At 55.0% G+C, this 26184-nt stretch overlaps 1 protein-coding gene across 1 annotated transcript in view; it reads right to left on the reverse strand.

The window, feature by feature from the left end:
* Positions 1-26184, reverse strand: part of NOL6 (nucleolar protein 6) — a 51819-nt gene that overhangs the window by 16041 nt on the left and 9594 nt on the right. The window contains exons 11-23 of the mRNA XM_019531843.1: positions 24975-25090; positions 23937-24114; positions 23261-23383; positions 22243-22391; positions 21665-21740; positions 17627-17767; positions 17098-17215; positions 16741-16895; positions 16228-16391; positions 15312-15464; positions 12218-12315; positions 10268-10392; positions 9939-10028 (exon numbers count right to left, since the gene is read on the reverse strand). Coding sequence (XP_019387388.1) covers positions 9939-10028; positions 10268-10392; positions 12218-12315; positions 15312-15464; positions 16228-16391; positions 16741-16895; positions 17098-17215; positions 17627-17767; positions 21665-21740; positions 22243-22391; positions 23261-23383; positions 23937-24114; positions 24975-25090 — 1686 coding nt within the window. The remainder of the gene's footprint in view (positions 1-9938; positions 10029-10267; positions 10393-12217; positions 12316-15311; positions 15465-16227; positions 16392-16740; positions 16896-17097; positions 17216-17626; positions 17768-21664; positions 21741-22242; positions 22392-23260; positions 23384-23936; positions 24115-24974; positions 25091-26184) is intronic.

A 26184-nucleotide genomic window follows, 5' to 3' on the forward strand; every position in this document is an offset into this window, starting at 1 on the left:
GGCCACTCGCATGGTCAGGGGGCAGCAGGGCAATGGGACAAACTGGCCAAGGGAGACCAGCAGGCAATGGGACAGTCCCTGTTCCCCCGAGCACTACTGGGAGTAACAAGGAATAATGGCCATAAGTTGACGGAGAGCAGATTCACAGTCAGGGCGGCTAGGATCTGGAACCAACTTCCAAGGGAAATGGTGCTCACTCCTACTCTGGAGATCTTTAAAAGGAGGCTAGACACCTTGCCGGGGGTCATTGGACCCCAGCATCCTTTCCTGCCCATGGCAGGGGGTCAGACTTGATGACCTACTCAGGTCCCTTCCAACCCTATCAACTATGAAACTATGACTATTCTCAGTGGGGGCAGATGACACGACAAGGAGCACCAGGCTCAAGCGGCAGCAAGATGACCTCCATGGAGCCCTGCCAATGCATCCGTCTGCGATGGCAGATCACAGCATGGCCAATCCACTGGTCAGAGCCCTCCTGGAAACCACATGACCTTCAAGCACTGATTTGTGAGCCAGGAGAGTCTCCATGTTTGAAGCTGCACCAGCCGTGGGGAATTCAAGAGTCCCAAAGAGCTGTGAGAGATGCTTTCCGGGCGCTGTCCATATCCAGCTCCTTTTCCACATCCAGTTTCCAGCCCATTTTTCCTTCCAGCTGAGCGGTTCAAGGGAAAAGCAAACCAGGAGCCAGCAAAAGTGGATCTAAAGTTATTCTGGGCAGCTTTCCACTGAGCTTAATGAGATGGGTCAAGGTACACCAAGACCCAAATCCTGCTGTGAGAACACAGGCTCACAAAGGCGGAGGTTGTGCAAAACACCCAGCGGTGGCTGTCAATCACTGACCCAACCGCATGAAGGCCTCACCCAGCTGCTGGGAGCCCTGCCAAGGGCTGGCTCCAGGGAACCCTCCACCTGACTGAGCAGCAGCATGGCTGGTGCATTAACCCCAGGCAGCAGGGGTGGCAGAAGGGGGTGGCAAGGGTCTGGCAAGGAGGGGCAGAGCTGCAGAGGACCACACCTTCCCCCGTGGACCCAGTCACCCAGACACAACTGTAGCGTGAAGCTTCCCAGGCGTGGCTTCTGCCCTGGAGCAAAGTGCTTGTGAAAGCATATGCATGCACGTGTGCATGTGCGTGCATCTACGCAAGTGTGCACAAGTGTGTGTGTCTGTGTGCACACACTCACACATGCACAATATTCCAACAAGAACCATCAAGTCGCTTTCAAAGACAAGGAAGAGTTGGGATGGGAACGACGAAACCCACTCTACTAAAAACCACTGCCAGTGCAGGCCACCCGTGGTTTCCCCACTCCTAAGCTGCTCTGCCGACAAAGCAGCACGAGCACGAACACACAACAGGGCAGGGAGCATGACAACCCCACAGGTGGGAGGGGTGAGTCAAAGATGCAGGGAAGGTGGGTTTTGCCCTGTGCACAATTGCAAGAAAGGCCCTGGCACCTCTAGTCACGCCTGATTTCCTGAATGACAATTCCCTGGGAAACTGCCAAAAGGCAAAAGCCATCATCAGAAAGTGGCCTCCACTGTTTGGGCAGCTTCAGACTGTGGGGAGGAGGGGGGTGAGGGAAGGAGAACAACTTCAGACCCCCCTGAGGAGTGATTTGCAGAGATGCTAAGCATGTCAACAGGAAACCACGGCACGGCTCAAAGCCTCTGAAATAGCAGCCTCTCCCTGACTGAAGGTGGGCGCTCAAAGTGGAGGAAGCCAGAATTACAGGCCTGAGGAAAAGACTGAGCCAGGAATCCTTGCGACATCCCAGAGAGAGGAAAGAAGTTGCCAGGAGTCACGGTTGCAGCGACGGAGAGCACATGCTCCCCAAACCCACAATCCTTACTAAGGCAGAAATGCCAGCAAAGTCAGAAGTCACTGCAATATCCTTGCACTGTGTGTTACCCCTGAACAGGCGAGAGAGAAAGAAATCAGGGCTGTACACCTGCTAATGGAAACCCAAGGGAAACACAGATCTGGCCAGCACATTCCCCAAGCCCACATGGCCATGACAACCCTGCTATGTACATGCGTTATCCACGTGGATAGACATATTTTTTTTTTTTTTTTTTTTGTTTTTTTGCACCAGTCCTGGAAGCACTGTAATACCAGGTCAATGCATGGAGTGGATGGAGCAAGCTCCAATTCCACCAACCAATACCAAAAAGAATCTGCTCAATACAGACCTCCTATGGAGGACATATTCCCATGCAAAGTGGGAATGGGCCTGGAGCCCATAATCCTGGAACCAGACCCGTGTGGGTGGATGCCAGGTCAACATGGACCATGGAGGATCTGGGGAGCTCTCCGGGATGGATCAGACTGCAGAATCAGGACCTGTGCCACTGCATTGCACAGACATCCTTCAAGAGCTCCCCGGCTAGGAGTCCACTACCGCACCAGGCTGCTTTGGTTCTGCTTCCTGCTGCAGAAGCCAGTGCGTAAGTATGGTCCATACAAGGCATGGGCCACCGGGCCAAAATACACCGCAAAGCCCAGCCCTCCAATGACAGAAAGGACCGCTACAGGCTTGCTCCTGGTAACGGCATGGACACGACAGATGCTCCCTGCTCCAAAGAACATGCCATTCAAACACTAGGACAGGCCAGGAACTGGGGAAACCACATCCTATCATCCCTGACAGGTTGCACCGATGCTACAGACTAAGTGACTTTCCCAAGAGCGCACGGGCAGTCTGTGGCAGGGCTGAGCACTGAGTCCCACCTTCCTGGGTCCTGGCCCAGCACACAAACTGAAGCCGTAAGGCTGTGAGGGGGAACAGAGGGTGCCCAGCCTCTCCTTGGATCAGGGCATCACATAAGCTTGAGTGCCAACATCCACATAACCTACAGCTACAAGGTGGGGACATAAACTGGTGCAGACCAAGTGCTACTGCTTGTAATACTTTTCAGACCAAATGGCATCACACAGGTCAATAGGGAGACTCATAAGCACACAGCTCATTATGGAAACTCACCGTGGGAAGCCCAGTTATCCTCCCCAGCAGCTCTGCCAGCTATGTTCCTCTCCCCTCACACCCACTTTCCCAAAATACAGGTAATGCCACAGGGGAAAACTACAAATAGACCCTCCTTGAAAAAACCTCAGCTATCAACAAGCAAATTTCCGCTGGCCACAAAGAATTCAAGGAAGAAGCAGCTGCTAAGGGGTTTAAGTAGGGGCCGGCCTGAACACAAGTACCTAAAGTTAGTAAAGATAAGGGCAGCCGAGACAGCACGCCAGGTTCGAGCTGGTGCCCGATGTGGGACAGGGAGGCTCCAACATCGCTGGGTGGAAGGAAGCGGCGGGGAGAAAAGAAGTCTATTAATAAACCAGCCGCACCCCCAGGTACCTCCTCTTTTGGACACGGTGAAAGCACCACGTCACGCCACTCATGTGGAGCTGTAACCCTGAACTGTGATGGTCAGCTCAGATCTCCTAGGTCTCACCGGGCTCTTTGTGCCGGCGCCGGCCAAATCTTGGACATCCTGTCTGCACGGCACTGCTGAGATCCAGTCCGTCTTCTCCAGCCATGCTGCAGGCTCTGGCCATCTTCTGCAATGGTCCCTGGCCCTGACAAGAGTGACCCTGGGCCCATGCAGGACACTGCGGCACAGACTGGCACGCAGACTACATTGTCCCTCTCCAGGCATTTCGACCTTGGCCCGTCCCTCTCAAGTCAGCCTCGGTCACCAGCTTGTTCGATTTACAAACAACAGCCCTGCTGCCATCAGGCTCTCAAGGAACTTCCCTACCAAATCTGCCACGACCCTCCTCCACATCTTTCCTTTCCCGTGGTGCCCACAAAAAGACTAGCACCAATTAGGACACTGGTGGCAGAGCTGCACGGTTTCACTGCCTGCTTCTACTAAACCACTCACCTGTCACCACCGGTCATCTTTTGTCACCTGTTTATATTACAAGGTTTTTCAGGCAAAGTCACACCGCGCTCAGCACAGTGGGTCCTGGCTCAGGACTACGGCCTGCAGGCACTATGGTCATCAGGAAGTTTACAAAGAAACCGGTATTGAATCTCTGAGATGTTCCAGGTGGATCGGGGCCACACACTTGCATGGGGCTCCCTGAGCTCTTACAGGGCTCTCACCATATGGACACGCTAACAGAGAGCAGATAAGGAAACACCTTATCTTCAGTATCTTCATTAACAACCTGGAAGATGGGATGAAGCGCACCCTCAGCAAGTTTGCGGATGACACACAGTTGAGCGGAGTAGTAGATACGCTGGAGGATAGGGCTAGGATTCACAGAGATCTTAAAAACTTGGAGGACTGGGGCAAAAGAAATTTCATGAGGTTCAAAAAGGACAAGTGCAAAATACTGCACTTGCGACAGGACAATCCCATGCTTGGGATTTTGTTGCCTCTCTCTGGACATCTCGACCTTGGCCCGTCCCTCTCGAGTCAGCCTCAGTCACCAGCTTCTTTGATTTACAAACAAGCACCCTCCTGCCATCAGGCTTGGGAGCACCTGGCTAAAGCAGCAGCTCTGCAGAAAAGGACCTGGGGGCACAGGGGACAAGAAGATAGAGATGAGCCAGGAGCGTGGCCTGCAGATCGAGGGGCAGTGATTCTTCCCCTCTATTCTTCACTGGGAAGGACACATCTGGAGGAGAGGCCAAGGGAACTGGGATGATTTAGTCTGGAAAAGAAAAGACTGAAGGGAGATGATAGCAGCACAGTTGTGAAGAGGATGGAGCTGGACTGTTCCCAGTGAGGCCAGATGACAGAACAAGGAGCAATGGGCTCCAATTGCAGAAAGGGAGGTTTAGGTTGGATATTAGGAAAAATTTTCTTACCAGGAGGGGCGTAAAGCACTGGAACAGGATAACCAGAGAGGTGGTAGAGTCTCCATCCTCGGAGGTTTTAAAGACCCAGGTAGACAAAGCCTTGTCTGGGATGATGTAGCTGGGGCTGGTCCTGCTTGGAGCAGGGGGTTGGACTAGATGTGACCTCCTGAGGTCCCTTTCAGGCCTCATTTTCTGTGAATCTATGAAACACCAAGACAAGGCAAACAGCTCCAAGCTGCCCTTTCCAAGGCACATGCATCCTAAGAGAAGTAGAAAACCAGACCTGTTGTACCACAAAAAACTACATGCTAGGAGACACAGCCAAGCAGGAAGGAATAAACATGGGTCCACTGATACTGATCTTCAGAAGAGGAGGAGACGGATCCTGACTCCACTGTCTTCCGCGTCTAACAGGTTTTGGCCACATTTCGATTCCTTAGCAAAGACCAAAATGTCAACGCCGGTAATTCTTTCACTGTCAACCACCATAGCAAAAACAGCCAGCTTCCTGGTTTTGCAGATCTCCAGGCAAAATATCACCACTTCCTACACAGACACACACCAGTCTGAGCCAAATCTTAGATTTTTCTTACTACATCCTGACCTCAGAGCATAGGGCTAAATGCATGGTGTGCTCCCGTCTCGCCTCCCAGAAGCACCTGGTTCTGCAGGACACGTTGCAGCTCACCGCGTCTGCTCTTCCTCTTGAGACAGAGCCAAACGCCTGAGCACACAGCAAGAGGTGCTGAGCTCTGGAGATGCTCCTTGCCAGCTGAGAGGTTCAATCTGCTATGCTTGGGCACGGATGAGAGTGTTAGTGTCCTGGTCAGGTTCTTACCCCGCACTACCCCTAACTGCACCCACAGCAGGTGCACCATCCCTCCCCTTTCCTTTCTGCACTGGGGCATGGCTGCGCTCCCACGTTAATGTGTCCCAGAGCTGACGTCCTCCCAAGCACGCCTTACCTACCACCCAGGAGCACTCAGGGAGGGAGGGGTAAGTTTTCACTCAGGGAACTTGAGACTCCTCTGAAAACCTGAAATTGCCTGCAGCCCATCAGAGAGCAGCTCCCTCTGGTACAACGCCAGCCCTTTCACTGATGGAACAACTGATTTTAATCCCTACTTTTCCCAAAACCAGACTTGTCAGGGAAGAGGACCCGGTTGCAGAGGCCCCCTCCGAACCCAACCACTCTCAGGACTGTTGTTTTGCAAGCCCGGCCCAGCCACCCATCTTGGCTCGAGGCAACACCATGTGCAGCGGTGTGAGAAGGGAGAAGGTGGAGCAGGACAGCAAGCAAAGAGGCTGTGATCTGGCACTGACTGCAAAGACAAGGCAGCAGAAAGGCTCCCCCCCAGAAAACAACTATTTCTGCAGCTGTGTCTTTGGGTCCAGACTCTGTCACACGGGCAATGGGAATGCAAAGGCCGCATTTTTAGACTGATGGGAGAAAAGGAAGCTCTGCTCATTTGGAAACCTCTCTCCCCCACCCACTGGCAGTCACCATTGCTTCCCCACAGTATCTCCAGGACGGATCTGGAAGCTGCCTCTGGTCCAGCCCCTCCCTTGTATCCTAACCTAATTACTGTATAATTGCGGCCTTCCCTTGCTTCTCCTTGCAGGAGACTATCCTGCTCTCTTCTCTTTCTAATCACACCTTACACAATATCCAGAATCAGTTACAGCCTCGGTCTTGCTCTGGCCATGACACAGAAAGGAAAAATACTTACCGGCTATTCTGCCTGTTATCATCTTCCTCTTCCTCCATCCCAGCACCATTTCCTGAGCTCAGGAGCTGATGAGGCACATTGTCCAGCCAAGGGGCACACAACTCCTTACCCAGAGGCTGGGAACACAGCTCACCTACCCCCAGGCTCTGCTGGACCCGACCCCGAGACAAGGAGGGCAATTCCAACTTCACCAAACCTGGGTAGACTCTAAATCACTGGTTCTCCACCTTGTTAGACTCCAGCCACCCCTTGGAAAATGCCAGCTCCTGATTTTCACTTATTTCTTTCATTACAGGAAAATAACAGAGTAATTCCATTGCAAAAAGAGCACAGGAGGGCAGAACGATTTTTACACTGAGGACTCCTATGTGAAATCCCAGGGTTTACCTTGTGAATCATGTTTGCACACCTCTGTGCAAAAATGTTTATTTCCTACCTACAGGGACGTTTTATCATCTTTAATTTCCCCCGAGCCTGATGAAGGGCGTGCAAGCCCGAATGTTTGCAGAAAGGGGGGGGGGGAGGGTTGGCGAATTTTTAGTTGCTCTAATGAAAAGTATCATCTCTGAGCCAAGAGTTCTACAGTTTTGCATTTCTTTTTGTCTCAGACCAACACAGCTACTAAATACATCCCTGAAACATTATATGGTTCCCTTTGAAAGGATCTCAAAGCACCCCAGGGTGCTGCAACGCCCCGTCTGAGAATCACTGCTCTAGATGGATGCAGGGAGGAAGTGCGTCCCCCGAGCACACCTGCATTAGACGCGGGTGCTTTCCCCATGTGCTGGGATGAATTAATGGGATCACAGGAGGAAAAACTACCAGTTATGCAAAGATCTTCCTAGCTCCTGGTGACCCCACTCACGGCTGGAAGGCCACAGCCGTATCTCCTGGGGGTAGTGCTCAATCTCAGACAACCTGAGGACAAGTGGGGGGGCTTTCCACCCCCAAAGTCCAGCCATTTTTTCCCCTATCAGATATTACTGTGAACACTACCAAAATCGTTGTTGAATGGTCATTTTCCTGTCGGCTGAAAAATGAATATGAGGGGCCATAATTAAACCCTACCCCAAGATGTGGACTCGGGTGTCCCAGGCTAAGCACTAAGGACCTCAGGATCATCCTGCCTTCTCCGCATCTCACTTCACACCAGGGTCTCCACAACCCAGCTCACTTGCACCTAGGAGACTGCTCCATCCACCACACCACATGGACAGAAGACCCCCAGCTCTTACAGTCCTGCTCACAATACCCTTCTTTCAAATCCAGCTCACAGCTGTTTTCTTTGGATGTGACCAACCTGCCTCCCAGACCACCACACCTTCCCTGGCTCAGCTAGAAAAGGCCTTTTTCTCCCAGGACCTCCTCAGTGGTGGCCTGAGAGCCTTGTCTTTGGGATCAGCCGCTCGTCAGAAACACACCTTTGCTCCTTCCCTGAAGCCCCCGCGTCTCTGAGGTCAAGCCCATCCTCCCTGCCCTCTTCAGAGCTGCAGCACACAAGGAAAGGCCTTTTCAGGATGTATTTGGACAGTTCCCCAAATGTTTTTGGTCTCAGTGGACGCACAAAGGCTTCTGTGCCTCCAGCCAAGAACCCAGGGAGTTCACCAGAAAATGCCATTACTGAATAAGCCCACAGAGGCCGAGCCCTGCCGCAAGGGCTCCATGGCCCTGGACGTTCATAACTTCTTCTTTCCGTGTCTCTCAGGCTTTTCCAGTCGCCCACCACAGGGAAACGCCATTTCCCTACAGCAGTAATGCCCAGGAAAGGTCTTAGCACAGCCTGCACCGTTCATCCCTCTCAAAAAAGGCCCAGGTCTATTGCTGGCAGGCTGCGATCACTGGAGTCAGGAGTTTGGCAAAGCATCCATTAGTCTCAGAGCAGCCAGCTCCAGCTGGACGAAGGGAATGGCACTTGAAAGCAGGATGTGAGTGTCACAGGCTACGTCTCCATCAACAACCGCGTATCAAGAGTATCGCATGGCTAGAAGCCCAAACAGAGACCAATGCACTCTTGTGCCAGGCAGTGTTCAAACACGTTGTGAGAGAAAGCACCTGCCCCAGAGAGCTCGCAATGCAATAGAATAAAATGTACAAAGAAAATGTATTGTCTCTGCTTTACTGACTGCAGCAGTATGCAACACCCCAGGTCACAAAGAGCTGGGAATCAAGCCTCAACACCCTCCACTCTTCCCCTGCTGAGTCCCAGCCCAGGGATTTCAGCAGGGCCCCCTCCTTTCCCAGAGGAAGCTGGGCTAGCAGGTCTCAGCTTAAGAGAACAAAACTGCTTCCTCCAGACACAACTCAGGCCACAGCAGCTTTCCCACCCAGCCTTTGTGACCGGAGTTGATGGCTCCAGCAGCTGTCAGATGGAAATGAGTTCAAGAAAACAAGGCAATCAGATCCCGAACTGCTCTGGCGCCTGTCATTCATGGGCCTCGAGGCACCGGGCAGACACCGTGAGCTGAATCTCAACGTCCACGCACGAGAGGCAGACGTACTGGCCCTGTTTGATCAGTGGGAACCCAATCACCCAAGGGTTTGCCCACAACCGCGCAGGTCCCAATCACAGTTTCTGCGGTAAAAGTGAGGCTGGGTAGAAAGCAGCCAGGGGTTGAAGTCCAGCTCCTAACCAAGCCCAAACCCAACACATCTTGCCTTCCCTACTTCCCCTTTAGTTAGCCAACTGGGATTCTCTGTGTGGCTTAGCTAACCCCATTCCTTCCACATCCACCTTTCCACAAGCCCTGCAGGGTCTGAAATATTGCTGGGAGACTTAATTTCCCAAAGCACTAGCCCAGACCCATCTAGGCCCCTTGTGATACCACCTCAAGCAACCCAACCTTCGAAATGCACTAACTACCAGCTTATCCTCCAGCCCTGCTACCTCCCAGATGGCAAACAGGGCAACCTCCCAACAGCAGCGTGACCAACAGGTCAAAGTGGGACTCGGGAGCCTCTTCCCCAGACTGGGGAGTCAGTGGGCAGAGGCCTGGCACTGTCCAGGCTGTAGCCCAAGGTGCAGGCCCAGAAAAACCAGGGAGAGCACGTTCCCCTGCAATCAATGCTGCCAAGTTAGACACGGAGAAGATGGGAACTGCAAAGCAGGAGCAACTGAATGGAAATACCCACATGTCCTGGGGGTTAAGTCACTGAACCTGCAGGGCATTGGGGGATGATGGGCCCTGTATATGGAAGGGATGCCAGCAACACCCTGGCACCTCCTCCACCCAAAAGCCCCTCTGGACAGGACCTGGAGGCACTGAGGCTGTTCATATGCCACCCACTCTGCAGCAGACATCCCCCATCCAACTTCAGCCCCCACCACTAATTCACCCCCCTACTGGAAGCCACCCGCCAGAGCCCAGCGCACTACAAACGCTGCTTGGGGATTACCTTTACATCCTGGCTGCCGAGGGGGTTCAGGAGCTGCTCCTCCAGGGCCCGCAGGGATGCCTGCGCCAGCACGAGAAGGCGCTGCAGGATCTGAGGAGGGCAGAGTTGGTGGGTAATGCAACGGCCATGCAATGGGGCTGCCCTGCTGGCACTGGATCAGCTCTCCACCACCACTGGCCTGACTGAGGCCACAGGATCACGCGGACTAACCTGAGCGCTAGGGACATGGTTGGGATGCCTTAGTGCAGGGAGCAGCAGCTTACATGGCTGCCCATGTCCATGCATCTCAGGGCACCAGGCTGAGGGTAGGGAGGTGCAGCCTAGCTCACCTGGGCAGAAGGCCGCTCCTTGGTCCACACTGAGCACCGCTGGTCTCTGGGCGTGGAGATGAACATGATGGGGAGGTCAGTCCGGGAAGCCACAAACTCATTCTTGATCTCTGTGTAATCTGCATCTGGAAAGCAAACCACACTGAGGTCAGATCCCTCACACCAGCACGCAGCCCCTGCTCGTGCCAGAGACCTCACAGCACCCTCAGGAAACCCCATGGTGGGGCTTCATCCTGTCAACTGCTCTATCCATGCAAAGGATCTTCCCCAAAATGCAGCCCCGACCCTCCCTCCACCTGCTGTCACCCAGCACTATGGGAGCTCACAGGCCAGGGAAAAGCCTGTTTGAGCTGTGGGCTGCAGCCCTCATGCTGCATCTCCCTGTCCAAGCCCAAATTGGGGAGGCAGAGCAAGGTGGTGGTGCTGCTGCAGAGAAGACACCTGAAATGAAATCCAACCCCTCACCAAGATGCCTCCTGCTCTGTGCCTGCAGTAGGTGAGGTGAGGGGATATCACAAACAAGCACTGAAACATCACTACCCATCAACCAGGGTCTGATGCCCAGTGGAAAACTGCAATACCAGCCAAAAATGCTTGAGACATCCCAGCCCAGGGTGGAGCAACTCAGCTGAGGCCAGGGATAAATGCCAGGGGAAGGTAAACCTTGCTAGAGACGTAACAGAGAGCCTCTCCTACAGGTCCTTGCAGGATGCTTCAAGGCTGGGCCCACGTCCCCTGGCTCCCCACTGACAAAAAGCAGATAAGACAGGACACTACATGCTGCTCCAGCATCATACAAAGCAAAGAATAGGACAGGTCACCTTTACCCACCAGTCTAATAGAGGAGATGCATCTTAATCCCCCCAGCCCCAGGCCACAGCCCTTCCAAACAGCAGCCATGCTGGAAGGGTGTAGGCCAAAGGAGGCAGGACTGGGACTGTATCAGTGACTTTGGTATCACTGGAAAACTGTCTACACTACACCTAGAACTTAAGACTTTAGGGAAGAAATCCAGACACTAGCTGGGTCTCTACGGGCCTAGGGTATCGGCAAACCTGGTTACAACAGGGCATGCCAAGACAGGCATCACAGAATCATCATAGAAGTAGGGGCGGACGAGAGTCTGATCCAAACACAGTGGAGTCGTAGGAAGTTGGTTTTATTATCCCCATTTCACAGACAGGGAGCTGCCCCAGGAGGAAGACAAGTGATTTAGCCAAGGCCACATAACAAATCAGTGGCAGAGCTGAGAAGCACACCCCATTCAGAGACCTGTGACCTCGTGCCCAGGGCACAGAGACAGCAAATGTGCTGTGAGATGCACAAGCAAGAGCCAACAGCTTGGCAAACTCTGCTTGATGCGAGGAAACCAGAGCTTTAACCAGGATCAGAGAGGAGGAAACGTGCCAAGAAATAAACAAGGCCAAGTTCCTCCGTCCCCGGGACACCTGGGAGATTAGGATGCTAAAGCCTGCGAGGGGAAAACAAAGCAAGAAATCAGTGGTTAATCCCCCTGCTTTGAGCCCTGTGGAAAGCCTGCAGCTCAGGTCCCCCGCTGAGCACCCCGGTGGGGAAGACGCCCCCAACCCAAGGGGGCTCCGATGCCTGGGAGCAGTGACTGAGCAGAGCCAGCCTTTGTTCTGCCTTCCACTGCTTCCCCTCCAACACACACACTCCAGCATCATCCAGAGACTTGCAGAGTACTGGTTTTCACTGGCCTAACAAGGCCCAAGCTGACCAAGGGAGCTGAGTGTCCTGGGTCAGAGTGAAACCTGTGACCTTGTGAAGAAAGGCTCCAAACCCCCCATTAGCATCACCCGATGAGCACCCTGGGTTAATCCCACCATAGCCCCCTCAGGGGGGTCCTGCCACCTCCCTCTCGGGCTCACTCAGGGCAGCAGGAGATCACTCCCCAGCGCTGCAAGGGACCTCCCATGGCCCCCAGCTCACCTTTAAGCTCCGAGTTCAAGTTCACGATGAGCGGGGCATTCTTCCAGTCGAAGGTGGTCAGCAGGTGGAGGAAGCGAAGGAAGCCCACCTGAGGGCAGCTGTGGGGGAGAGAGACTGCAGCTGTGAGGACCGAGAGAGAACGTACACACATCCCCACACCCCACAGAGACAGGGCGTCCGGGGCAGCGTGGTCCATGAGCCAGGCCACAAACAGGTACCGTGAGCAGATGTGCTAAAGCTGATGGGGGCTAGGAAAGAGTCTCCCCCCTGGCAGATTTTGATCTCTTCAAGGACCCACTTTTGGGTCAAGTAAAATTGCCCCCTCTCATTGCTCCTGTAGCTTAACACAGGGTCAGGGCAAAACATCGTCCCTCAGCTCCTTCCCATCTCCTGTGTCTGCGCCTCTGCCCCAGAGGCAGCTTATCTAGAACAAGGGGAAGGACTGGAGACAGGACTCCTGGGCTCTTTACCTGCCTCAGCTACCGGCTAGCCATCACGTCACCAGAGAGATCAAGTCACTTAACCGCTCAGGGCCTTGGTCTCCCAAGCTGTGCAATGGGGGCCAGCACATGCCCGCATTACAAAGCAGCTGAACTGCTTAATGAATGCTGGTGAAGTGTTGCAGGAGTCGTAAAGACACAGGAGATAGTGGAGCAGCCTTGGGCTTCACATGGTGGGCGAGTTTGTGTCTAAAAGCTCAGAGGGGTCCCATACAGGAAGACAGCGCCTAGTGCTCACAAGGCCCGGGAGCAAGCAGCATGCAGTTAAACCTCAGAGAGATGGTCGGTACCGTGGATGGAAGATGCTTACTCCCATTGCCCCTCAGCACAACACTTTCCCCCACCCCTGACCTGGGACAGGTCCCCTATCTCCCATGGAGCAGGGCTTGCTCCCACAGCCTGTGGCCCTTCTGCTTTCCCCACAGCGGTCCCCATTTGATGCCAGAGCGACACAAGCAGCATATTATCTGTCGCTGGAAGTGATGTTGATAGCTGGGGACAGCAACATCTCTCCAGCCTGACCCAGAGGCCTCCTGTCAGCACCAGCCCTCTCTGGACATGCTCTGGTCACAGCCCCAGGGACACGGCCAGGACTCCTGAAGAGATCACTGCCACCTGGAATAACAGTCACAAGCTGGCAGAGGGGAGATTTAGGCTAGATATCAGGAGGCACTACTTCACGGTCAGGGCGGCTAGGGTCTGGAACCAACTTCCAAGAGAAGTGGTCCTGGCTCCTACCCTGGGGGTTTTTAAGAGGAGGTTAGATGAACATCTTGCTGGGGTCGTTTGACCCCACTATTATTTCCTGCCATGGCGGGGGGTTGGACTAGATGATCTACTCAGGTCCCTTCCGACCCTAGAAACTACGAAACTATGAAACCTCCTCCAGCACAAGCTGCCTGGTCCATGGAGACGAGCACCCCAGCCCTGGGCATCGCAACAATGGACCCAGAAACAGAAGCAGAAGCTGGGTGCTTAGGGTGCTTAGCAAGCCTGGAGCTCTCCAGATGGCAGTCCAAGCTTCTCCGCCACTGGCTTTCACACCAGCTTGCCCTGCCCACGCAGCTAAGAGGGAGAAAAAAAACCTGAGCCCTGTGGACCCCTATTCTCCCCCAACCTGTGTTAGGAGGACGCTTCCTCGCTAACTGACTGGCCCAACATGGCCTTTCCCCAACTCCTGCCCACAACAGCTATCAATCAGCATTCGCTTTGGATTCCCAAACCTCAGTCCACAAGCTGGGCCATGGGGTGTGGGACACAGCAAGTCACCAATTAAGCATCTATAGCAGGGTGGTCTGTCGGCCAACAGCGTTTGGGAAGCGCCAGACGAGGCCAGGGGCTGGATTCAAGGCCCCCGACCCTCTCCCACACACAATATTTTATACTCACTCAGTTTTGATCTAGTTCCTACGGTTAGGCTGTGAGGAGCCCATGTCTGATACCCAACCATTACTGCAACAGCCCTCGGAGCTGCTGCCAAGGCTGCCAGGGCCTGTTGCCAGCTTTGGCCATTTACAAGGAGCCTAAGCCAAGCTGCAGAAGTGTGGCTAAGCAGAAGACTCCAAAGCCTGTTTTTGAGTGACCACAGCACAAACCTTTGCAGATGTGACAACTAGCTTGGACAGCAAAGTAAAGGAAGCCATCTACATGCCTAAGTAAACCAGTAATGAGAGAGAATTAAACAAAGCACAAGGCCTGAAAGTAGACATTATAAGGAAAGACTATACATTAAATCATCCAAATATGCCACGTTATAGTTCTATCTTAAAATGTCAGTAGTAGCAATTGATGTAATGAATGTATTAGATGCTATTTTGCTGTAATAGCTGCATTTTTGTAGAGATACTTAGATAACTTGAAAAAACAAAACAGCCTCGTCAGAGAAGACCATAAACTAAGGTAAAGAAGAAACACAAAAGTACTGAACAGCATTCCAGGATAGGGGGGGAGGAAATAAGAAACCCTCCCTTTTACTTTCCCAAGGATATAAATCCCAGCTAACTGACACCTTCCAAGTTTAGTCCACTCCCAAAAGTTTCAGTGAAACAAAAGATATTTAAATAAAACCAAGCAAAGGTCATTTATTAGACTATCAGAACCAGCCACCTACAAATATGGGGTATCAGCTGGAGGGAAATTTGGAGAACTCAGCAAGTTCAAGACTTGCTGCCAATCTGCACGTTGCCTGCCTCTCCAGTCTGCCCAGCCGGTAAAGGTGAGAGTCTAAAGGTTGTGTGGTCACAGGCAGCCAGATTTTGGGATAAATATCTGGTTTTGTCTTTTGAAGTGCAAGCAGATAAAAAGTCGGGCTATTGACCTGTTTCTGCCTCTTTTATCAGTAGCCACCCCACAAGGTTACCTGCAATCTAGGTAACAGACCATCAGTTGAGGGAAAATCCCTGGGAACCAGCCTGGCCTGAATTCACTGCACGTTGATCATGGCCCTGGGGGGACCGTTTCAGTGGCTGACCTGGGTCAGGGTCAAACCAGTGGCCTGATAACAAGAAGTCCCCAGATGCTGAGCCAGGAAGTCACCTGTCCACCCCTGCTCCTCCTGAGGAAGCGTACCCAAGACTGCCATTCCTGGGGCTCACCTGGGCGATGTGAAAGGTGCGGGGTGGAGGAAGAGGAAGGCCACAAGCAGGTCCACGCACTCCTCTGCGAGGCCGTCGCTCAGCATCTGGGCGCTGATCCAGCGCTTGGCGAGCCGGCAGGTGCCGCTGAAGGCGGGGTGCTGCTGCTGCAGCCTGAGGGGAAGGAAGAAAGGAAGCAGCAGCCGTTACAAGTCAAGCCCATGGCAGGGACTGCCTCGATGTCCCTGGGCACTGGGCCACGCACTGCAAGTGGACAGGCTGTCTGCAGAACGAATGCAGCCAGCGCTGTATGGGTTTAGAGTTGTTCGGACAGGGAAGGAGAAGATGCGGCAGCACACCCGCCCTTTCACCTCATCGCTGCACCAGCCATTCCTTGGGATGCCATGACTCCGCTCTCATCTGAGCTGGAGGGGAAGGGGCCTCGGAGGCTGCTAGCTGGGTCCCTACTCGCAACGTACCTCTCCCCCACCCTCATTTGAGGGCTCTGCCAGGTTCATACCTGTGCCAAGGGCAGAAGGAGGGTTTCCCAACCCACAGTGCCCTTTGGGCAGGGGGCTGGACTCAATGATCTTCCGAGGTCCCTTCCAGCCCTAATGTCTATGAAATCTTCTTTCCCCAGTGCTGCTCCCCCTTTCCTACCCAGATGACTCATAATGCACCCCCCACTCCTTCCTCCATCCTTCTCACAACTCTTCCCTCCTTCCTCACCTGTGAGGAGTACAGAACCCACAGTGCATTGCATTCCCCCATAACACCACTCATAGCTCTCTCCTTCTGTGACCCATAAGAGAAAGCTGGACGAACAGTTCCCTACCCACAGTGCAACCCTCTCCCCAGAGCCCCACCAAGAGCTCTCCCTGGCCTTTACGGCTGGAGGCCTGGCCCCTGGCCACAAGACACTTCTCCCTTTCCTTACCCGTGCAGACAGCTAGTCAGATAGGGCAGGTGCAGGGTCTCCAGCTCCAACTGCTGAGATTCCTCCGTATCCCGGTACTTCAGCATCCCCTCTGGGGTCACCACCTCCTTCAGGATCTGGGGCTCCCGGTGATAGGCCACTTGGAGACGGAAAACATAACCATCCTGAGAGACAGGGACAGAAAATTCAGAGGAAGAGTGAGCCAGGGAGGGAGGGCAGGAGCTCAGAGAACCAGGGCAACAAAGACAAGGTATGGCCTTGTCTCTTGCCAGGCCTGAGCCCAGAGACACCCTCCGAGGCAGAAACCATGCTGCACCCCAAAGGCACCAAACTGGCCTCACCAAAAAGAGGAGCTGGGCGCTCTCCTCTGCCAGCCAGGGACCCAAATCGGCTGCCTGGCACTGCCCACTGCTGTTGCCACCCTACAACCATCCCTCCCCTCTCCTGGGCTCCCAAGAACAGGCTGCTGACACAGGACCCCTGCTGCCCTCCTGCCAGGGCTCTTCTCTGTACCTTGTACACATCGGTGTGGGAGGCCGCAGGCCTGCAGAGGAAATGGTGCTGCTGGCTCAGGAGTTCGGCCAGCTGGAGGTGGAAGGCAGCTTTGATACGCTTGATGGCTTCCTTGTCCTGAGGCCACTGCCCGCTCCCCTCCATGTGGCAGATAACTGAGGGGAAAAACACAGGGCAGCAAGAAGATACCAAAAGGGGACATCAGACCAGGAAGAACTTTATGGACCAAACACAGGACTGGGAGCCAGGACTCCTGACATGATCCCTGTATCAAGATGCATAAGTCATTGCCTTGCCCATGCCTCAGCTTCCCCAGCTCACGCACCCTCCTTGCTGCCTCCCCAACCTCCCCTTTACCTTTCATGGGCGGGATGTACGCTGGGCAGGGTTTATCTGCCAGGGGAAGTAGTGACTCCTTCTCCTTGCTCCGCTCGTGGTATGAATAATCCGGTTTCATGGGGGCTGGAGGGAAGACCTAGGACACCAGTGGGCAGGGGGTTACTGGGGGGATGGCAGGCAGCAGGGTGGGATGCAGTGCCTGTGGGCCAGCCTAGAGCACAGCCTGCCAGCTGCAGACAGAGCTGGGGACACAGCAGGGCACATCCCACAGCACAGAGGAGATCCCAACGGGTCAGTACCAGCCCTGAAGTGCCTCATATGCCCAAAAGCAAGCACTTGGGCCAAGCAGCAAGCTGGAAGCTCACTAGGACAGGGCCTGGCCTCATCATGACAGAGTCTTCCCAACACCCGGGGCCTGTGAGCAGCACTGCAGTTAACAAGTCCTGAGGAAACCATAGTCTCAAGCTCACTCCCCTACCCCAAGGAGCTGCCCTCCCCTGCAACCCTGCCGTGGGCCCAAGGCCTTCCTGGTACCCCTCAGACTCACGTCAGTGTACCGCAGCGCCGGGTGCGTGCCCTGCACAGCTGTCACCGTCAGCGGCAGCCCCTCCAGCTTCCACAGCTTGCGGCTCAGGTCATCATAGGAACGGATGACACCAGCCATGGCCTCCTCGCCAGTCCCTGCAGGCTGCAAACACCCCTGAACCATCACACAGTGACACACGGGCAGTTGCGCTCTGCAAGGTGCTGCAGGCTCGTTCCCTTCCCAACTCCGACAAGCAACCACACCCCCAGAATCACCCCCACCCCTTCCAGCAGCAACTCTTCAGCTTCCCTGCTATGTGCCAGCAGCACCAGGGGCTGCGGGAGCACCAGCGGCTGCTCTTCACAGTCAGACCCTCGCAGATTTGCCACATGGGGGAAGGGAGAAGCAGCAGCACTGCTACGGGCTGTTAAACACTTGCCGCCTCCCACCCCAGAAGTGGCTGCTTTCTGCTGCCAGCGGACACGATCCCTAGAGAAAGGCCCCAGGGAAGCAGAAAGAACCGGACTGAGGAAAGTGAGGGAGAGTCGGAGGAAAAGAGCAAATCAGATGGACGACAAGGGACAACACAACACAGCTGAGACCCACAGAAGTGCACCAAGAGAAGGGAGAGAGCAGGCCCTGTCCTGAACAGCTCAGGCACTTTTCTGGAGACCACATTAATAGAGGGACAGTGGCAAGCAGGAGGCTGCCCAGCTAAGATCAGAGAGCAGGAGGGACATGGAGACAAGGGTTCGCTGCTGTCTGCAGAAGAGCCCGGGTTACAGTGGACATAAACTGAATCCAAGACAGCCACACACTCTTGCTGCAAAACAAGCCCATAGCATCTGGGAACATCGTGGCAGAAGCGTCACCAGCAAATCAGAGGAAGCGACTCTCCTGCTTCGTTTGACGTTGGGGAGGCCTCCCTGGTGCACTGTGCCCAGTCCAAGATGTTGCACTTCAAGACGGGCACGGGCACATTGGAAAGAGTCCAGCAGAGACAGACAAAAACGATCAGAGGTCTGGGAAGCAAGACTGGTGAGGAAAGGCTGGAAGAACTGGGATGATTTAGTCCGGAGAAGAAAAGACTGATTGGGGGGAAGGGGGTTGATAACAGACTGCATATTATTCAGAGGATGCAGACCAGGTGTTCTCTGCATCCCCAGACAACAGGACAAGGGTCTTAAACTGCACGGGAAATTTTCTCCCTGAGGGAGATTCGGCAGTGCAACAGGCTGCCCTGAGCAGATGGGGCATTCCCATCCTCTCAGGTGTTTCAAATGGCTTCAACTGGGAGCCTCCTGCCAGCCTGAATTTTCTCTAACTTTTTCCTTTAATTCTGTCATGGGCAGAACACAGATAGCAAAGGGGGGAGTGCTGATACCCCAGCACCGGGTGCACTGCACATGTGGAAGAGGGAGTGCCACTTCCCCTGGCGCTCACTGCCCCCCTCCCCCCAGCCCCTGACATCTAGGAAGGAGAAGGCGGCAGGGGACACGTTGCAGAGGAGCAGTTCGAGAGCAGCCAGTTCTGTCCCGGGCTCCGCGTACAGCGGATCAGCAGCACCCTCTGCAGGCCCAGCTGGAGACTGCCAGCACCAGAAGGCTGCCCACACCTCTGCCAATCTCAAAGGCTGGTGCAGCTGCTCCTTTTCTCCCCTCCATCTGGGCATCCCCGAGAAACGCCCTGAGGTCCTTGGTGCTATTCTCACAGGCAAATCGGCAGCCATGTCTGAGTGCAAATGGCTCAGAGGCCATGCTGAAAGTCCCTTCTGTCCTTACTGCCCACAAAACCTGCCCCATCTCAGGCTCTCTACCCCATTCTCTGCCTGGTTGCAGAAGTCCTAATGCACCCGTGCCCACGACCTGCTGCATCCAGGCCCCACGGCCTGGGGTTTGATGGTGGCACTCACCTGCCACCCAGCCTGCTCCCTGCTATGGACTGGAGATGAAGCTGAGAGGTCCGGAGTCTGGGCCCGTAGGTGTCTGGATTGGGTCCCAGCCCCATAATCTGCTGGTAAGGGCAAAGCGGAGCACGGGGGGTGGAGGAATCTCCTCTCCAGGCTGCTCAGCTACAAAAACAGTGGCTTTCAAACTAGTTTCTTTCCCCACCCTCAGTCCCAAGGCCCTGGGACAGCACCTCCACCATGTCTCTCTCCAGAAAGCAGGAAGAGTTTGGCACAGGGGTGATGCAGATGAAAAAACCAAGCTACAGCTTCTCCACAGGGATCACCTTAAGACTCATCCTTGGAGGTTTTCAAGACTCAACTAGACATAGCCTTTGCTGGGATGATCTAGTTGGGGCTGGTCCTGCTTGGAGCAGGGGGTTGGACTAGATGTGACCTCCTGAGGTCCCTCTCATTTTCTAGGATCCTATCACCCAGTCCTCAATCAATTAGAAGAGATTCAGCAAGGATAAATGCAAAGTCCTGCACTTGGGACAGAATAACCAAGTGCACAAATACAGGCTGGAGAACAACTTGCTAGGCTACAGTACTGCAGAGAAGGTCCGGGGGAGGAGAGCTGTAGGTGATCATAAGCTGAATATGAGCTAACCATGCTCTTGTTGCAAAAAAAGCCAACAGCAAACTGGCTTGTATTAGCAAACATGTCACTTGTAAACCAAGAGAAGTGATTCTTCTGCTCTATTCAGCACTGGTGTCCAGGGTTGGGTCTCACACATGGATAGACTGGAAGGGGTCCAGTGCAGAGCAACAAAAATGACTAGTGGCCTGGTAGGAGGCAAGACTGATAACAGAAGTCTCAAAGAACCAGGATTTTTTAGCCTAGAGAAGACTGAGGGGGGATTCGATAAGTCTCCAGATACCTGAAGGGCGATTAAAGAACAAACGGAGATGGCCTTTTTTTTTTCCTGCAACCATAGGGGAGGGGACTAGGAGCAATGGCCTCAAGCTGCAGCAAGGGAAATTTAGGTTGGAGATGAGGAGGAACTTTCTGACTCCGAGGGTGGTCAAGCACTGGAACAGGCTGTCTAGAGAAGCTGTGGCCTCTCCATCCCTGGAAATCTTCAAGTGCAGGTGGAACAGACACTTGGCTGGGATGGTTTAGTCGGGGCTGATCCTCGTTTGAGTAAGGGACTAGACTGTATGACTTCATGGGGAGCCTACCAACCCTACTTCCCTATGATCCAGATAGCACAAGAGCTGCACCACAAGGGCAAGAGACAGGGCTGCTGGTGCCAACATGAACAGCAGCAATAACCTTGGCAAGGCAATCAGGATAAACAAAGGCCAGAGCAGATCTGAGCAGGAATTAGCCCGAGCAGGAACAAAACGAGCGGTGTGGAGGTAGCAATGTGCACAGCCCTTCACAGCACCTCCACCGCCACGAGGAGCTCAGATCTGAGAGAAGCAAAGACGGGCCCCAGATGGCTCCAGGGAGCAAAGGCACAAGGCGAGTCTGAGAGACAGGTGAAAAGAAGTACAAGGGTGAACACGGAAGTGTCTGGCCAACAGGAAGCAGGAGACTGCTCCTATGCCAAGGCAGAGCCTGGCTGAGGCAGGGAGGGGAGAGGGGAGATGGAGAGAATGAGGCAGGGGGCAAGAGGAGCAGCAGAGGGTGCACAGGGTGAGGGCAGCATCCCCACAAAAGGGAAGAGGATGAGTCAAGACTGGCTGTGAGCAGAGATGGAGCCAGTGGGCAGCTTGGAGGACACAGCTGAAAAGGAAGAGGCCTCTAGCTCCTGGATCTGGGAGCAGGGACAAACCGCTGCAAGTGGAAAGGCTGCCCAGGGAGTCACTGTTTCATTCAACACTAAGCAGCCCCTGCTTCAGCTTCCACTTAGCCAGGGGTAGCAGCAGGCACGTGGACAGTTACCGTGCATCAGCTGCTTCAGGTTCAGTTACTCAGAGGGGAAGAGGAGGCTGCAGTAACCACAGCAAGGTGACCTTGTCACAGAAGGCCCCAGGCATTCGCTGTGCTGGCTCAGGTGTCCTTTCCTAGACCTTTCCAGCCTTGTTGTCCACAACATCTCCCAAAACTGAACGCCCCCCCCGCACAGCTTTCACAAACCCCAGCCCCTGCACCGGAGAGACCGTACCTCCCGCCTGGTTTTGATCACTGACTCCAGCACAGCTCCCGTGTAGCAGATGGAGGATTCGGGAATACCTGCGTGCCTGACAGTGGGACAAAGCAGGAAGGGAGTCAGATAGTAAATGTCCCCCTCACCCCTCCCGGATCTAGCCCCCAGCTCCAGGTCAGGCCCAGCTGGAGCCCAACAGATTTAGCAGGGATGTGGAAGCACCAACATGACTTTTACAGGGCCCAAAGCCAAACACAGAGACACACCTGCGGGTCCTGCCACAACCCACTTCGCACAAACCAGGCAAGACCTGGGGTCTGACCCAGTACACGGCAGCTATTATGTTATGTTCTCGGGACACACAGCTTCACCCAGCTCCTCCCACCCTGAGTCCAGAGCCATGCAAGTGCCTTCCAGAGCAGAGGTGGCCTAGATCTGAGAAAGCTTCACACCCACCAGCACTGCGGAGCTGACTCAGGCTACGGCAAACCGAGGAGCCAGCTGGGTTCAATCCTCAGCCTGACAGCCCCCATACGGTATTACAGCTCCTGGCACAGGCACCAGGTAGCTCAGAGATGGCTCCAGGAGCTACTCACAGCTGCAGCAGATGCCTGACGATGCGCTCGGGAATGAGGCGCTTCTGGGCCAGGGTGTCAGCCTGCCACACCACCGCCTCACAGATAGCCCCATCCTGAAACCGCCTCAGCTCTGACTTCTCCCCCCAAAACCTCCGGAAGTCAGCCGCCTGCAGGGAGGCGACATGGGGAGCATCAGAGCCAGCACAAGGCAAATCAAGGGGAATCCACACTCACAGGCCCTGCCCTCCCCTGCTGGGTGCAATGAATTGGGTGGGTCTCCACAAGCCTGCCGCAGAGAACAGACTCTCCCAGCCCAAAAAATGCCCCTGCAGCACCTCTGCCAACGAGCCTGGTGATGCCCTCAAGGCTGAACTCCCCTCACCAGGAGAAGGAAACCCAGCTGGGGCAAGCTGCAGGGCCCCTGGCAGGACTGAGAGCACGTGGCACCAGTCCTGGGGAACTGCTGATAGCTACAGCCTCAGAGAGGACCCCTCTGGGGTCAGGAGCTCCCATGGGCAATACAGAGAAAGCCCCTTCGGGAGAGGCCACAGGATCTAGTCCAAAGTTGCTGCAGCCCACTGGGCTATATGGAGTGGTGCAGAAGACTTGCTCTGAGGCCCCAGACCCACCACAACCCTCCCTGAGTGCTAGAGGCAGGTCGAACCCTGATTAGCACCCAGACCGAGGGAAAACCCAAGCTCCCTGCCCCAGCTCTGTGGCAGGCCATTCAGTCACATCACGCCCTCTTCATCTCCATTCACCACCAGTCATGCCAAACCCTGCTCCTCCTACCTTGATCCCACTCATGCAGCACAATGGTGCCCACCTCCCCTCTGCCTTACCACCAATGCCACCTACCTTCTCCTGAAGCCCCCTCAGAGCAACCCCAAAGCCCCCCTCCCACTGGTCTCCTTCAAAGCCATTTTCCCCTCCCTTGGCCAGGAGACCTATAAGACAGTTCTCAACAGGACCCTCATGGGGGTCCCCAGGTGCTGCCGCAATACAAGTGTAGGGTAGGGAGCCGCCCCACGCTCACCTCCGGGCGGTCTGCCTCGGGGCCTCTCTCCAGGACGCTTGCAGCGAACTCCGGGGCAAGCAGGAGGCCGAATGACAGGTGCCCGATGTCCTTGTGTTTTGGGGGGTCGGCATCGATTGGCCACTGGACAGACAGAGGGATAAGGCATCAGTGGAAGTGACCTTGCTGTCTATGCACCTGCCTGTGGAGCATGAGATGCAGCAGCAGAATCCGCTGCCCGCTCCTGAGGTCCTCTGGGCTCTGGAGCCCAGGCTGCCATGCCCTCACAACCTCTCCCTAATGCAAGAGCCCCTCACCCCAGCCCCCTCCCACCTGTGAAGGGGGCCCGTTTACCTCAGGTCAGATCCAGGACCTCCCCCAACCCTAGCAAACCTCAGGCCCCATCTGACGCAAGGGAAGCGTAGCCCTCACGGCCAAAACCAGGCGTCTTGGCTAAGACCTGACATAACTCAGCACCAAACAGCTGCCAGAGGAAAACAACTTTCACCCTGTGCTGGGTTTAAACCTGGGGCATAGGGAGCAGACGGCTTCATTAGGCCATGCCCCTCTCCTCTGAGCTGCCCAGCCCCCACGGACAGGGTCCCGATGCAAGAATCTCCCCTTCGCCCACAGCAGCATCTGTCTCAGGGAAGCCAGGACAGGGACGCTGCCATCGCTGTCCGCAGGGCAGGGTTACCTCCTGTGTCTGGGGCAAGGAGTGAGTTAGCAGCAGTGCCCGCTCATCCAAGCCTCGTGCCAGCAGGGAGGTGATGAAGGGCAGGGATGTGGCCACATAGTTTCCGCCCCGATCCATCAGCTCATTCAGCAGCTGCATCTTCTTGCAGGCTCCCTGCAGCTTGGAGACCGGCTTCAGGCTGCAGAGGTAGGGAGCAGAGACAGCAGCTTGGTCAGCAATGCCCCTGGCCCCATTCCCTCCCAAGCCAGGCTGCTGAGTGAAGCAGCTCCCCTAAGGCAGGAAGCACCCAGAGGGGTAGAAGCTGTCACAGGACTGGGTGCAGCGGCAGCAGCATCATTCATGAGGTCTGGAAACAGCAGCTGGAAGGCAGGACCCATGATGGAAAGGGGCCGTATGGGTCACTGACTCCACTCACACAGACGTCCAGCCCAAAACAAGGTCCCCAGAAAGATCTGCGCCCACCCCTCCATAATAGGCCTAGGGCAGGGGTACTCGAATCACAGCCCGCAGGCCGGATCCAGCCCCTGGCACCGTGTCATCTGGCCTGAGGGACTCCTCGTGGATCTGTGGGGAGTGCCACAGGCTGGGGTCCTGCAGACCAGACTGGACACGCAGGGAAACACAAGGCCTGATCTGGTGGAGCAGGGTGGGATGGAGCCCCAGGGCCTGATCCTGGCATGTGGGGGGTGATTAAGGGCCTGATCCTACTCAAGAACCAGCCCTACACCATTTATCTGGCCTGCAAGTCTTCAGTACAGAGTAAACAGAGTTTCCAAAGCTGCCTGGCTTGCTCGTGACCACTGCAGGCATCCCCAGCCCTGGGGGTCAGGAACGACCAGGCTGAGGTCAAGCATGCAAACAGCAGCCCTGAGTCCAGGGGGCAGGAGCCTGGCCTGCAGCCTCAGACGGGAGCAAATCTGCTGGGCTGGACCTGGCCATACTTAGGGCTGGATCCTGGCCCGTGCTCCGCATCCAGCTCAGCCAGCTCCTCTCAGAACAAGCCTCCCGCACCCACCGGCCAGCATAGGGGACACTCACTAGAAGACATGGTCAAAGGTCCTGAGCAGGGGCTTGGTGGTCAGCAGCAGCAGCTGGAACCCGTCCACCGTTTTGTCATCTAGGACGTCCATCGAGTGCTTGGCTTCAAACTGCACCTGGGGGAGGAGGAAAGGGGAGAGGGCAGAGATGGGGAGGCATAAATTCACTAGCGCTAGCAGCCCAAGCAAATCTCCTTGAGCTCCCCAAAAGCCCCCAGTCAGTTGCAAGAGGCATGCTGCCCTCCTCTGACATGGAGGGAGCTCCCAGGCAGCCCTCCCCAGCCACGGGGGCCAGGCTGAGTCCATCAATATGGGACCAAGGCACCCCTCATGACATCTCTCCAAGCCGCCATCTCAGCCAGCAACAGCTGCCCACCCCGAGTGCTGGTCACCACTGACCTCACACCCACCCCAGGCCCCACCCCACCACAGCTGCGGCATATCACTGTGGAGGTGGATCACTCAGTCCCCAGAGGCGCTAATACCCTGATTGAACCAGTGCTAAAACCCCACAGAAACACTGAAAAGGCCACTCTGCACACAGGGAGCCCAAAGCACCCTGCAAAATACTAGCATGCTGCACAGCCCTGCCATCCAAAACGAGCACCCGCCGCTTAAACCCCACCAATGGAATGCAGCTAGCTCTGGGGAGGGGCGCAGCAGCTGTCTGATGGAGGACAACAGCACAGAAGAGAAAGTGCCATGTTCATGGAGAGCTTTCAGAGGCACAAAGCTCTGACTTGGACTCCGGTCCTTGGGAAAAGGACCCATGGGGTCTGCTGACCGCAGGCATCAGAAACTCTGCCCAGTTCTCTTGGCACTGAGTTCGTGGGAAGAGAACCAGGAACGAACCTCCCCGCTGCACCTGAGGGTTCCTCTCAGGTCTCCCCTCTACCAGCTGCCTGCTTAGCTTACTGGACTGGGATGGACGGCAGCACAAGCAGCCAACACGTGCCGCACCTTTCTTATGGCCCCTGTCAGTGAGACACTGCACCGAAACAGGGATTTCATAGTTTCATAGTTTCTAGGGTCGGAAGGGACCTGAGCAGATTTCATAGACATTAGGGCTGGAAGGGACCTCGGGAGATCATCGAGTCCAGACCCCTGCCCAAAGGGCAGGAAGTCAGCTGGGGTCAAAGGATCCCAGCAAGATAAGCATCCAATTTACTCTTGAAGGTGTTCAATGTAGGTGCTTGAACCACCTCCGCTGG

Source organism: Crocodylus porosus, unplaced genomic scaffold, assembly GCF_001723895.1.
Source record: "Crocodylus porosus isolate Cpor-Errol unplaced genomic scaffold, CroPor_comp1, whole genome shotgun sequence".
Taxonomy (NCBI): domain Eukaryota; kingdom Metazoa; phylum Chordata; order Crocodylia; family Crocodylidae; genus Crocodylus; species Crocodylus porosus.